At 61.0% G+C, this 11,220-nt stretch overlaps 1 protein-coding gene across 1 annotated transcript; it reads left to right on the top strand.

Moving 5' to 3' along the window:
- The first annotated feature begins 254 nt into the window (after positions 1-254).
- On the top strand, positions 255-10,459 carry CCND1 (cyclin D1). Its single transcript, XM_005576982.5, has 5 exons — positions 255-610; positions 2,141-2,356; positions 2,943-3,102; positions 7,034-7,182; positions 10,108-10,459. The coding sequence occupies exons 1-5, from the start codon at positions 413-415 to the stop codon at positions 10,270-10,272; spliced, it is 888 nt and encodes a 295-aa protein (XP_005577039.1). The 5' UTR covers positions 255-412; the 3' UTR covers positions 10,273-10,459.
- Positions 10,460-11,220: the final 761 nt, after the last annotated feature.

The raw sequence follows: 11,220 nt of genomic DNA, 5'->3' as shown, positions 1-11,220 counted from the left end.
GCGATTTGCATTTCTATGAAAACCGGACTACGGGGGCAACTCCGCCGCAGGGCAGGCGCGGCGCCTCGGGGATGGCTTTTGGGCTCTGCCCCTCGCTGCTCCCGGCGTTTGGCGCCCGCGCCCCCTCCCCCTGCGCCCGCCCCCGCCCCCCTCCCGCTCCCATTCTCTGCCCGGCTTTGATCTCTGCTTAACAACAGTAACGTCACACGGACTACAGGGGAGTTTTGTTGAAGTTGCAAAGTCCTGGAGCCTCCAGAGGGCTGTCGGCGCAGTAGCAGCGAGCAGCAGAGTCCGCACGCTCCGGCGAGGGGCAGAATAGCGCGAGGGAGCGCGGGGCAGCAGAAGCGAGAGCCGAGCGCGGACCCAGCCCGGACCCACAGCCCTCCCTAGCTGCCCAGGCAGAGCCCCAGCCATGGAACACCAGCTCCTGTGCTGCGAAGTGGAAACCATCCGCCGCGCGTACCCCGATGCCAACCTCCTCAACGACCGGGTGCTGCGGGCCATGCTGAAGGCGGAGGAGACCTGCGCGCCCTCGGTGTCCTACTTCAAATGTGTGCAGAAGGAGGTCCTGCCGTCCATGCGGAAGATCGTCGCCACCTGGATGCTGGAGGTGCGGGGCTTTGGGCGGCTCTCTTAAGACTTCCCTGCAACTTGTTGCCCAGACCCACGTTTCTTTGCTCCTCACCCCCCTCCCTTCTCTCCCGCTAGAACTTTGAAGTTTGCTGTGGTGTTGCTAGGGATCCGCATTTTAAAAATAAAAATTGTGGGTATTTTCTGAAGCAGGAAGGGGTGGGGGTGGGGGTGCTATAAGTTGCGTTTCGTGGGAGGGGAGAAGGGGGTTGGGGAGGGGTGCCGTCGGGAGAAGCCAGTGTCGGGGCACCCCAATGGGCCCGAGGGTGCGGGCTGGCAGGCTGAGTGCGCTTTGTGCCCCCCGCCTGCGCCCCAGCCCGGCTGCGCCTCCTCTCGCGGCCGCTGCGGCCGAGAGCCGCCAACTCCGGGGGGAGGGGGCATAGATTTGATTTTTAAATTAATATCCATGGACACGTATGCAAGGGCCGCTCGTGCCAGTATTATGCGCCATCTTTGCTCTTTTATTGCAAAGCAAAAGTGTTTATTAATAATTGGGGGCAGGGTGGGGGCGGGGAGCGGCCGCCGGGCGCTGGGGCCGCAGCTAGGGGCCGCGCGGCCGCCGGGAGCCCGCGGGAGGGGCGCAGGGACGCGGCATGGGGAGTTTTGGGGGGACCCCGCTCGGGAAGGGGGGCCCTTTGTTTAAGCAGCGAGTCCCGGGGCGCCCCAAATGGGCAGCCAGGGCCGGAGAGCACGCCGAGCTGCAAGGTCGCGTGGCCCCCAAGACGCCAGGGCTTGATCCCCGTCTGCAGGGATCTCGGCTTGGGGGACCTTCTCTGAGGGAGCCGGGGGCCTGGGAGCACATTTTCAGACCTTCGGTGGGCGCCTGAGGGGCCCGCAAGTATTTTTAAATAATTTTTGAAAGTGCGGCGTGGTGCCCTTGCGAGAGGGAAACGCCGCCCGCGCCCAGGGGGAAGGGGGGCCCCGGAGTTTGAATTCCTGGGGCTCCCCCCGGAGCCTGTAACGAACTCCCGACCCTCGGCCTGGGTAAAGGGTCGCCCGAGGGTCATTTTCAGGGTTTTTTTATGCACTTAGTTATTTTTTTAATATTTTTAAATATTTTTTGAAAAGATGACGTCTGGGGAAATGCGGCGCGGCGGCCTGGGACGCCACCTTTGTGTCTCGCAGGCGCGGCGCCCAACCCCGCGGCCCGTTCCGCGGCCCCGCACCCCAGTGGGTGTCGACCCTCAGTCAGAGGGACCACGGAGCTCCAGGGCGGGCCGGGGTCCCCAGGGCTGGCAGCCCGCGCCGCCGCGCACGCCGCCCAGCTGTGCCCGCTCCCGCCCCCACCGTGCCAGCCTCGCGGGGACTTTCCCTTTCAGTTTCGGGGAGGGTGGGTACTGGGGACGCGCGGGGGAGGGGGCGCATCACAGGAAGGTCCTTCCGCCCCCGGCCCCCACCCCTCCGCGCCCTTCAGAACTGGCGGTCCTGCCGAGCGCGATGGGGGGGTGCGGGGGCGGGGGTGGGGCGGCGCGACCTGGCGGCGGCGGTCACGGGCCCCGTGCCTCCGCAGGTCTGCGAGGAGCAGAAGTGCGAGGAGGAGGTCTTCCCGCTGGCCATGAACTACCTGGACCGCTTCCTGTCGCTGGAGCCCGTGAAAAAGAGCCGCCTGCAGCTGCTGGGGGCCACCTGCATGTTCGTGGCCTCTAAGATGAAGGAGACCATCCCCCTGACGGCCGAGAAGCTGTGCATCTACACCGACAACTCCATCCGGCCCGAAGAGCTGCTGGTAACCGCGGGACCCCGCCGCCCCCTGCCCCCCGAGAGTCGCACGCAGGATCACGGGGCCGGGGAAGGTGCAGGCAGTGGCGGCCGGCCCGCCTCTGACATATCTGCTCCCAGGGAGGGCGGCCCCGCCGCCGGGCGTCCCTGTCCCGGGAGCGGGCGGGATCCTAGCCGCCCCCGTCCCACCGCCCCCAAGTCGCTTGCCTGCGACTCCCACCGCGTTCGCGCCCGGCAGTGTGGCCGAAAAGTGGGCGGCGCGCGCCCTCCAGCGGCTGCACGAGGAGCGCCGCGCTCCGCACTGAGCCTTCTGTTTCAGGTGGTGGGAGGTCTTTTTGTTTCCACTTGCAGAGTCTTTTCACGCAGCGGGCACCTTTTCTGTTTTGATCTGGGATCGCGTGTTGCCCCGGCTCCCCGATACCACCCCCATCATTCGCCAGCCCTCCCCTCCCACCTCCAGGACCGCACGAGACGCAGGGGCCAGTGCTCTGAGCGGGAGGTGCTGCATGGCCCGGGCCCCCATGCTGCCGGCTTCCCCGCGCCCCCGGGCCGGCCCGCACCTCCCCTGATGGCCGCTCACCCTGTGTTCGCAGCAAATGGAGCTGCTCCTGGTGAACAAGCTCAAGTGGAACCTGGCCGCCATGACCCCGCACGATTTCATCGAACACTTCCTTTCCAAAATGCCAGAGGCGGAGGAGAACAAACAGATCATCCGCAAACACGCGCAGACCTTCGTTGCCCTCTGTGCCACAGGTAGGGTAGGCCCAGCAGCCCCCGGCCTCCGCTGGAGAGCCAGCTCCTTAGGTGACCCTGGCCGGCTTCTCGCTCTCCACCGGGGTGATGTCTGGGAAGATGTCCCTAGGCTCCCTCCTGCGCTGGGAAGCGCTCTTCCAGCTCTGGTGAGCAGAGGCCCAGGATTATTTGTTGTGCTGGATGGAAGGGGATTTGCTCCCTCACGGCCACCATGCAGTACCTTGGGCATCGGTGTGGACAGCTCGGCCTGCCTGTGTCCAGCTTCTGTGGCCTCATCCTCCAGGCCAGGCAGCCTGTGGCCACTCCATGCTCAAAGGGGTTTACCTTGGCTGCAGGGCCGCCTCCTTTCCCCACCCACCTCCAGCCCTTCTTGTGTCCTTAAGGAGCCTGAGCTGCAGGGCCCCCTCCTGGCCTCTCCCAGGCTGGGCCACCTGCCAGAGACGCCTCCAGGGGCGGGGAGAGCTGTTGGCCCGCCTGCACCACGTGCTCTGGGCAGCCGAGTGCAGGGGTGTCCAGCAGAGGAGCTCTGCTGCCTGAGGCCCTGCCAGGGGTGCTGCCAGCCAGCCGGGCTCAGCTGAGCCCTGGGGGGTGCTTCAGAGCAGTCTCAGCTTGGGCCGCCACCGTAGGCAGCAGAAGCACCCAGTCCTCACTTCCCCTGGCATGGCCCCAGAGGCCCCTCCTTGACATGGCCCTGGCCCCAGAACCCAGTGGGGACAGACACGCACATACACAGGGTGCTGCCTCCTGCTGTCCCCAGCCCTGCCTCTGACCCCCGTGTGACTGCCTCCTTTCCTGGCCCAGGAAGCCTGGTTACCCTGATGGGGGGGGGTATGTCCCCATCCCACCCACCTCTGCTGTGGCCCACCTTTGCTCAAGCCTCAGTCATCACATCTGTTTGGGGGCTCACTCTGGGTGACCTAGGCCGCAAGGCCCAGGGGGCCTCAAGGAAGCAGTAGCATCTTCTCCCCTCCCCAGAGGGCGGAGCCCCCCAAGCCTACTTTGTGCTCCCTTCTGACACCAGTATCTGGTATTCCAGAATAGTTTCTGGTTTAGGCGTGAGGCCTCCCCCACCTCCTCCACCTGCTTGGGGCATGAACCCGTCCCCAACATGTTTCCAAGCTAGTCCCCAAGGTGGGCAGATGAAGATGCCAAGGATGTCGTCCAGCCTGGATGGGTCTGACGGTGGGGGGTGGGGGCATGCGGCAGACAGGGAGGCATTCTCTGGCTGGTGCTCCTCAGAGGAGAGAGGCCTCTGGAGACTCCAGCCAGCCTTTTATGGAGCTGAAAGTGGCTTCAGAGAAATGCAAAGTTTCCTGGAGAGAACGTGGGGCGTGGTTCTTGCACAGCCTTCCTACAGGGTGGCTCCTGCGGACGAGCTCCCGTCCCAGGACCCCTGAGTGCTGGTGGGAGGCAGTGGGCAGGTGCAGAGTCTCGCCCTCCCCGCTACTGCACACCCTTTGTCTGCTAAGGCGCCCCCAGCGGTGGGTGGAGGAGGGACACTCGGGGACCCAGCTATGCACTTACTCTCAGTAGCTGTGGAGTCCACTCCAGGGTGGGCCCCGAGGGAGAGGCAGGAGGCCAGAGGACCCACCCCTGCAAAGTGCTCCAGGTCCTGACCCATGGCCACCCCATGGAACGTAACTGAGCAGCCGGTGCCTTGGTCCTGCTGGACATCTATGGAGATGAGAGTGACTTAGGGCTGCTTAGAGTTAGAGATGGCTGAAGGAGGTGGAGGCATGGAAAAGAGTCTGGGAAGGTGTTTCTGCCGTCCACGTGGCAAGGGTTACGTTTAAAGGGGATGCTGGGGGTTCTCCCTGCGCCGGGCATCCCTGGCCCCACGTCCCCAGCGGGTGTGCACATGCCGCATACACTCACGCATGGGGGTTTCAGGGCAGGTGTGCCCTTGGCTCTGCGAGAGGCCAGATGAGGAACATCCAGTACCTAGGAGCTTCCAGGATGGCTGTCAGTTCCCTTTACAACCGGGCAGCGGATGGGGTCAAATCCTGGAGCTTTGGTGTCTAATTCTGGGTGGCTCCCAATCTAAACACAGGCAGCGCCACACATTCGGGTGGGAGAATGAGCTTCTGAAACAACGTGGCCCCAGTGACTCCGCTTTGCGTGTGCCCCTGGAGACGGGGGGCACCAGGTACGGGGCCAGCTAGAACCTGTCGCTCCCTGCAGAAGCGGTTTCTGTGTGTACGGTTCTGATTTGCCTCCATGAAAAGGTTTTCATTCATGGCTCTCAGACTGGGTGGAACTGCTCCCATTTAAAGGGGAAAAGAGGTGGCTCGGCTCGTTAAGGATTTCTTTTTTTTAAGTTGTTACGGCGCCCAGCAGCCGGCTTTGTCTCCCCTTCAGGGTGGCTGCCTTTCTTCCCAGCCCCTCGCCGGCGCCCCTCTCTAACAAGGCCGAAGTTGTTTATTCTCTCGGGATGAAGTCTCGGATGGGCCGCCGCACCCCTGGCGGCCCGTGGGGGCCCCTCTCCCTTTGTGCCTGGGTCGGCTCCCATTCAGCTCCCCCGACCCCCCTTGTTCCCGGGCGCTCAGTGGCGCGAGATGAGGCGATGGGGCCGACAAAGATGCCACACTCATCCCTGCTGACGTCCAGCTCCCAGCCCAGGGCCCCTGGTTCCTATGCAGAATTCCTCGTGGGTGTGACAAAGGGCTACCCCCAGCGGAGCTGGGGTGGGGGCCAGGCTGAGAGGCACATCCCACGCTGGCCCACCTGTCCACGGTAGGTGCATGACTGCTTGAGGAGGGGAGGCCGGCGTTCCCCGCCACACACTGGGACGTGATTGGTGGCGAGGCTCTCTATGGAAAGAGCTGGTCTGCTGTTTGTCTAGGTCAGTCATGGAGGCCCTGAGATGCCCACTACTGCAGCCTGGCAGGCAGATGAGTCCCAGTATCTGACAGTGACCAGAGGGAGTTTTGTGCAGACCACAAAGGCTGATGGGCCGCCCTAGATTGGTGTCCCCCTTGGAAGTAGGCCCAGATGTGCGGGACAGTCCCCAGGAAGCCCCAAGTAGGGGGATTGGTGCCTTCTTGGGAAAGCTGCTCCCTCCTGGGACCCGGCTCCTGGCCCAGTCCACCAAGGGTGTCCCATAGTGCCTGCTGCTAGGAACCCCACACCTCTTCCCTTACTTGGGAAGTCGCTGGAATTGCTGGGCTACATCAAGTGGCCCAGAGAAGCGTTTTTGTCATCGGCCAGAAGTAGAGTTGTGAGTAGAGGGCCCTGGGTGGAGTTGGGGTGTACTTGGTCCGTGCTCTGAAGGTCACCGTGACAGTCGTGGTCCCACGGTAAGGGCCATGGGTTGCTGGAACAGCTCTTCCTTCCCGAGTGAGCCAAGCCGGGCTCTCCTGACGCCAGGGCCTGAGCCGGAGCCACACCATCACGGCCACCCTGAAGGCTGCCGGCCAGGGCTTGCCCCTCGATGGACACAGGGAATGGCTTCATCAATGCCCTGCAGCCCCATGGCCTGGCCCCGTGCAACGTCCCTTCAGAATATGACTTGTCTCCAATCCCTGCTGCTGGGGGGTGGCACGTACTTGGGGTTAAGGTTTAGGGTCATAGAGGCGACATCTCTGTGTCCTCATATTTGTGTCATCTAACTTTGTTTTTGTGAATAAGTGATAACATTCACAAGGCTCAAGATGCTGAAAGGATGAGAGGGTAGTGATGTCCCGGTCACCTGTCCTGTCTTCCCGTGGCTTTCTCTTTGCTTGGTTATGTTTGAGTCAACAGTGGGGCTGACATTCCTGGAGGGTCCCTGGGCCGGGCTCTTGCTCTCCTAGTAGCCAGGGATGGCGGGAGGCTGGGGAGGGCCTGGAGAGTGGTACCCACCAGGCCGGGCCGCCTGCTCAGAGCCAGCACGTGGGGATGCCCAGATCACGGGTCCCCTGCTCACAGCCCCCTTCCCTCTCTCCTGCTGCAGATGTGAAGTTCATTTCCAATCCACCCTCCATGGTGGCAGCAGGGAGCGTGGTGGCCGCAGTGCAAGGCCTGAACCTGGGGAGCCCCAACAACTTCCTGTCCTACTACCGCCTCACACGCTTCCTCTCCAGAGTGATCAAGTGTGACCCGGTGAGTGAGGGCAATGTCCCAGGGAGCCTCGCCGGGGCTCACAGGCAGGAGACGCCTAGTGCCACGGAAATGCCAAGGCTGGTGCAAGGGTGACAAGGTTGGGGTTGGGGCTGGGGCTGGGCCCCTCGGACCCCAAGCCACAGACTGACAGGGCACCAGCTTCTTCCACTGCTCCTAGAACTCACTGACCGGTCGGGAGGTCCTCACAGGCTGCTCATGTCCCCTGGGGCTTCCAGGAGCTGTAGAGTGTTTCTGGGCGAAGCGTCCAGGACGAAGGCCCCAGGCGGCCCCAGCCAATGGTCCGTGTGGTGATAGTGTGTGGGGTTAGGCCCAGGCGAGCTTTGTTTGGGCCACAATGTGCGTGGCCAATAAATAGATGCTTGAAAAGGGCTCCTGTGAGGTCCGAGACGCCGGACAACGGGCGGATAGAGACGGCCTTGTTTACGGCTCTTTGAGAGGCTGCTGCCGTTAAACCCTGGCATGACTGTGTCTTTCTTCTTCAAAATGCCATTGTTTTATTCCCGATTCTTTTCTTAAAGAAAGAATTAAAATGACAATCAAAAGGGTTTGTGGCATTTACCAAATTAGACCAGAGAGGTGGCCGGGTCAGCCGCCGGCCCTGCGGTGTGTGAGGGAGTGACCGCCTGACCCCAGCTTGGGGCCGGCTGGGCCTGCGAGGCCCGTTGTGGCTCTGGCCTGGGCCGCCTCTTGGGGGTCTGCCCTCGAGCCTCCCGGGGGCTCCGCACGGGTCTCAGCAGATGCTATCTAGCGTCTACCTGCCTGTCCCCTGCCTAGCGGTGCCTCTAGGCAGCTAGCGGCTGCCCAGCCCATGTGTGTCTCGGAAGAGGAAGAAGCATTTTTGCCATGGGATACTGGAGGTGGCAGGGGCGCCCTCCCCTCCCTTCTGTGCTCTCGGCCGTGGCCTCCCTTGCACCCTGCCCCGTGTTATCCTGTGGGGGTGGTAAGGTGTCCTCACCCGCTGTAGGGTGGAGGCCAGCAGCCCACAGTTCTCTCAGGAAAATGGTTCAGAAACGCCGTCGAGGCCTCCAGAAGCCCAGCAAAGGGAAAGCCCCTCCGTCAAAATGAAACTCGCATCTGCACTTTCATTTCCAACTCCACGCCCTGAGTGGAAACCGCCTCCCCGCCAGGGGTATCTGCCCGGGATGTTGCTGTCTTTGGGCAGTTGTGGGAAGTTGGGCACTGGCCCTTATTTGAGTAGAGACCATCTGAACTAGATGAGAGGCACACGCTCACAGCTGACACACGGGGTGAAGTTACCTGAGGCGGAGTCCACTCTGCCTGATTAGCTGAGCCCAGACTCAGAAAAACCGTTCACAGCAGAGGCCCCCTGCACTTTCTAGGGCGTGTTCTAGAATTTTCTTTGGTGGGTGGAATGTCCATCTGTGTGAATCGGGTGCACAGGGCCACACACCAGTGACTTTTCGTGGAGGAGCGTGCTGCCTCCTTGGAGCTTCTGGCTGTGGGAGAACAGCTCTGTCCACCAGGGTCGCCTTGCAGGCAGCTGTGGGGCCAGAGGAATGAGGGAAATGGAGTCCAGCTGCATGCGTGACCCTGGAGCGGGTCATGGTGAGGGGGGCGGACGACAGGTGAAGAGTCTGTGGGTGGAGCTGCCAGGCCCCTGGAGCTGGGAACTGAGGGTGGCTGGTGTTTTAGGTTGAACATCAGGAGTCTTGGATCTCACCCCAGGTCTCTGGCCTCAGTTTCCCCATCTGTACAGTGGGACTGTTTGTGCTGCCAGCCCAGCCGGCTTCATTTGCCATGATGAGAATTTATCTGAAAGGCGGGAGAGGAAAGCCCTCCCTATAAAGTCACAGGACGCTAAAATGTTATGACCCCAGGGGTCCACTGAAAAGTCCTTCTGGCCTAGGTCATCGCCTGTCATGCCCTGCCTTTGTCCACCCCCATCTGGTTGGAAGTTCAGTGGCACCTGTTGGGGCTGTGGCCCAGCCCTGCTCCTTGTGGAAAGTCTGTTTCCTGGGCTGCCTAGAGACTCGGCTTGAAGCCCTACTGTGGCTTCCTGGCAGTTGGGACACACACAGCCCCAACACATGAAGCTAGTTCTCTATCCAGAAGCCCCCGCACAGGAGATAGCCGCTTCGGGCTGCCTGGGACTTGCCCGTGCTGGAGCCGAGGAGAGGCCCCCGGCTGGGCGCGGGGTTCCGGATTCCATGGCTGCTCTTTCCCACTGACAGTGTGGTGCGGCCGCCGCCAAGGGGGTCTGGAGACCCGGAGGGCGGAGGTGCAGGACTTCCAGGAGCTTCTGTCGCACTCCACCCGAGGGCGAGCACCTCTGTGGCCGCAGCGGGTGGATGCATGCTGTGCCAGGCTGATGGGTGGCCCCGGGGCACAGGCCTGAGCGGGAGAGGATGGAGGTGAGGGATCAAGGGTCCAGGTCCCCCTGGGCACCCAGCATTCATCCTCAGTCATGCACGGCCTAAGACTTTGACAGCCGTTGATCATGGAAGGCCAGGTTCACCTGGAGGGCTGCCACACGGAGAGGCTGTCTGAAAAGGCAGGACTGAAAGGGCCTGTCTGTCCAGATCAGATGGCACTGAATTCCCCAGGGAGCTGGCAGGGCCAGTGGGAACAGAAGGTCAAGGAGCTGTTGAGCTTGGGGATGGGCAGAGCGGGTGCAGGGTGGGCGGGCAAGCATCTGCTGTCTTGTGGCTCCGGAGGCCAGGTGGGAGGTGGAAGCGTTGGGTCCTGAGTGTCTCACTGACAGGTGATGGCAGCTCCCACGTCTCGCTCAGGTTCAGAGGCGGCGGCATGGGTCAAGGGACAGTTTTTTACTTAGTCTTGCTCTTATAGAGGCCTTCCAGGTCGTGGCACCTGGGAGGGGGCCCTCACCGCAGGCCCCTCCTAAGGACCCCCTCTTCCCACCTCTCCCCACTCCGTCTCTCTCAGGACTGCCTCCGGGCCTGCCAGGAGCAGATCGAAGCCCTGCTGGAGTCAAGCCTGCGCCAGGCCCAGCAGAACATGGACCCCAAGGCCGCCGAGGAGGAGGAAGAGGAGGAGGAGGAGGTGGACCTGGCTTGCACACCCACCGACGTGCGGGATGTGGACATCTGAGGGCGCCAGGCAGGCAGGCGCCACCGCCACCCACAGCGAGGGCGGAACCGGCCCCAGGTGCTCCCCTGACAGTCCCTCCTCTCCGGAGCATTTCGATACCAGAAGGGAAAGTTCCATTCTCCTTGTTGTTGGTTGTTTTTTCCTTTGCTCTTTCTCCCTTCCATCTCTGCCTTAAGCAAAAGAAAAAGATTACCCAAAACTGTCTTTAAAAGAGAGAGAAAAAAAAATAGTATTTGCATAACCCTGAGCGGTGGGGGAGGAGGGTTGTGCTACAGACAATAGAGGATTTTATACCCCAATAATCAACTCGTTTTTATATTAATGTACTTGTTTCTCTGTTGTAAGAATAGGCATTAACACAAAGCAGGAGTCTCGGGAGAGGATTAGGTTCGATCCTTTACGTGTTAAAAAAGAAAGCGTAAAAACATTTTTAAAACATAGAAAAATTCAGCAAACCATTTTTAAAGTAGAAGAGGGTTTTAGGTAGCAAAACGTATTCTTGTGCTTTTCCTGAAAAGCGCAGCTGTAGTGTGGTTCTAGGCATCTCTGTACTTTGCTTGCTCATATGCATGTAGTCACTTTATAAGTCATTGTATGTTATTATATTCCGTAGGTAGATGTGTAACCTCTTCACCTTATTCATGGCTGAAGTCACCTCTTGGTTACCGTAGCGTAGCGTGCCCGTGTGCATGTCCTTTGCACCTGTGACCACCATCCCAGTGGAGGTTTGTCGGGCACCAGCCAGCGTAGCAGGGTCGGGAAAGGCCACCTGTCCCACTCCTACGATACGCTACTATAAAGAGAAGACGAAATAGTGACATAATATATTCTATTTTTATACTCTTCCTATTTTTGTAGTGACCTGTTTATGAGACGCTGGTTTTCTACCCAACGGCCCCACAGCCAGCTCACGTCCAGGTTCAACCCACAGCTACTTGGTTTGTGTTC

This window comes from Macaca fascicularis, chromosome 14, assembly GCF_037993035.2.
Source record: "Macaca fascicularis isolate 582-1 chromosome 14, T2T-MFA8v1.1".
NCBI classification, from domain to species: domain Eukaryota; kingdom Metazoa; phylum Chordata; class Mammalia; order Primates; family Cercopithecidae; genus Macaca; species Macaca fascicularis.
The sequence above is the reverse complement of the archived record's forward strand: the minus strand, read 5'-3'. Positions and strand labels throughout refer to the sequence as shown.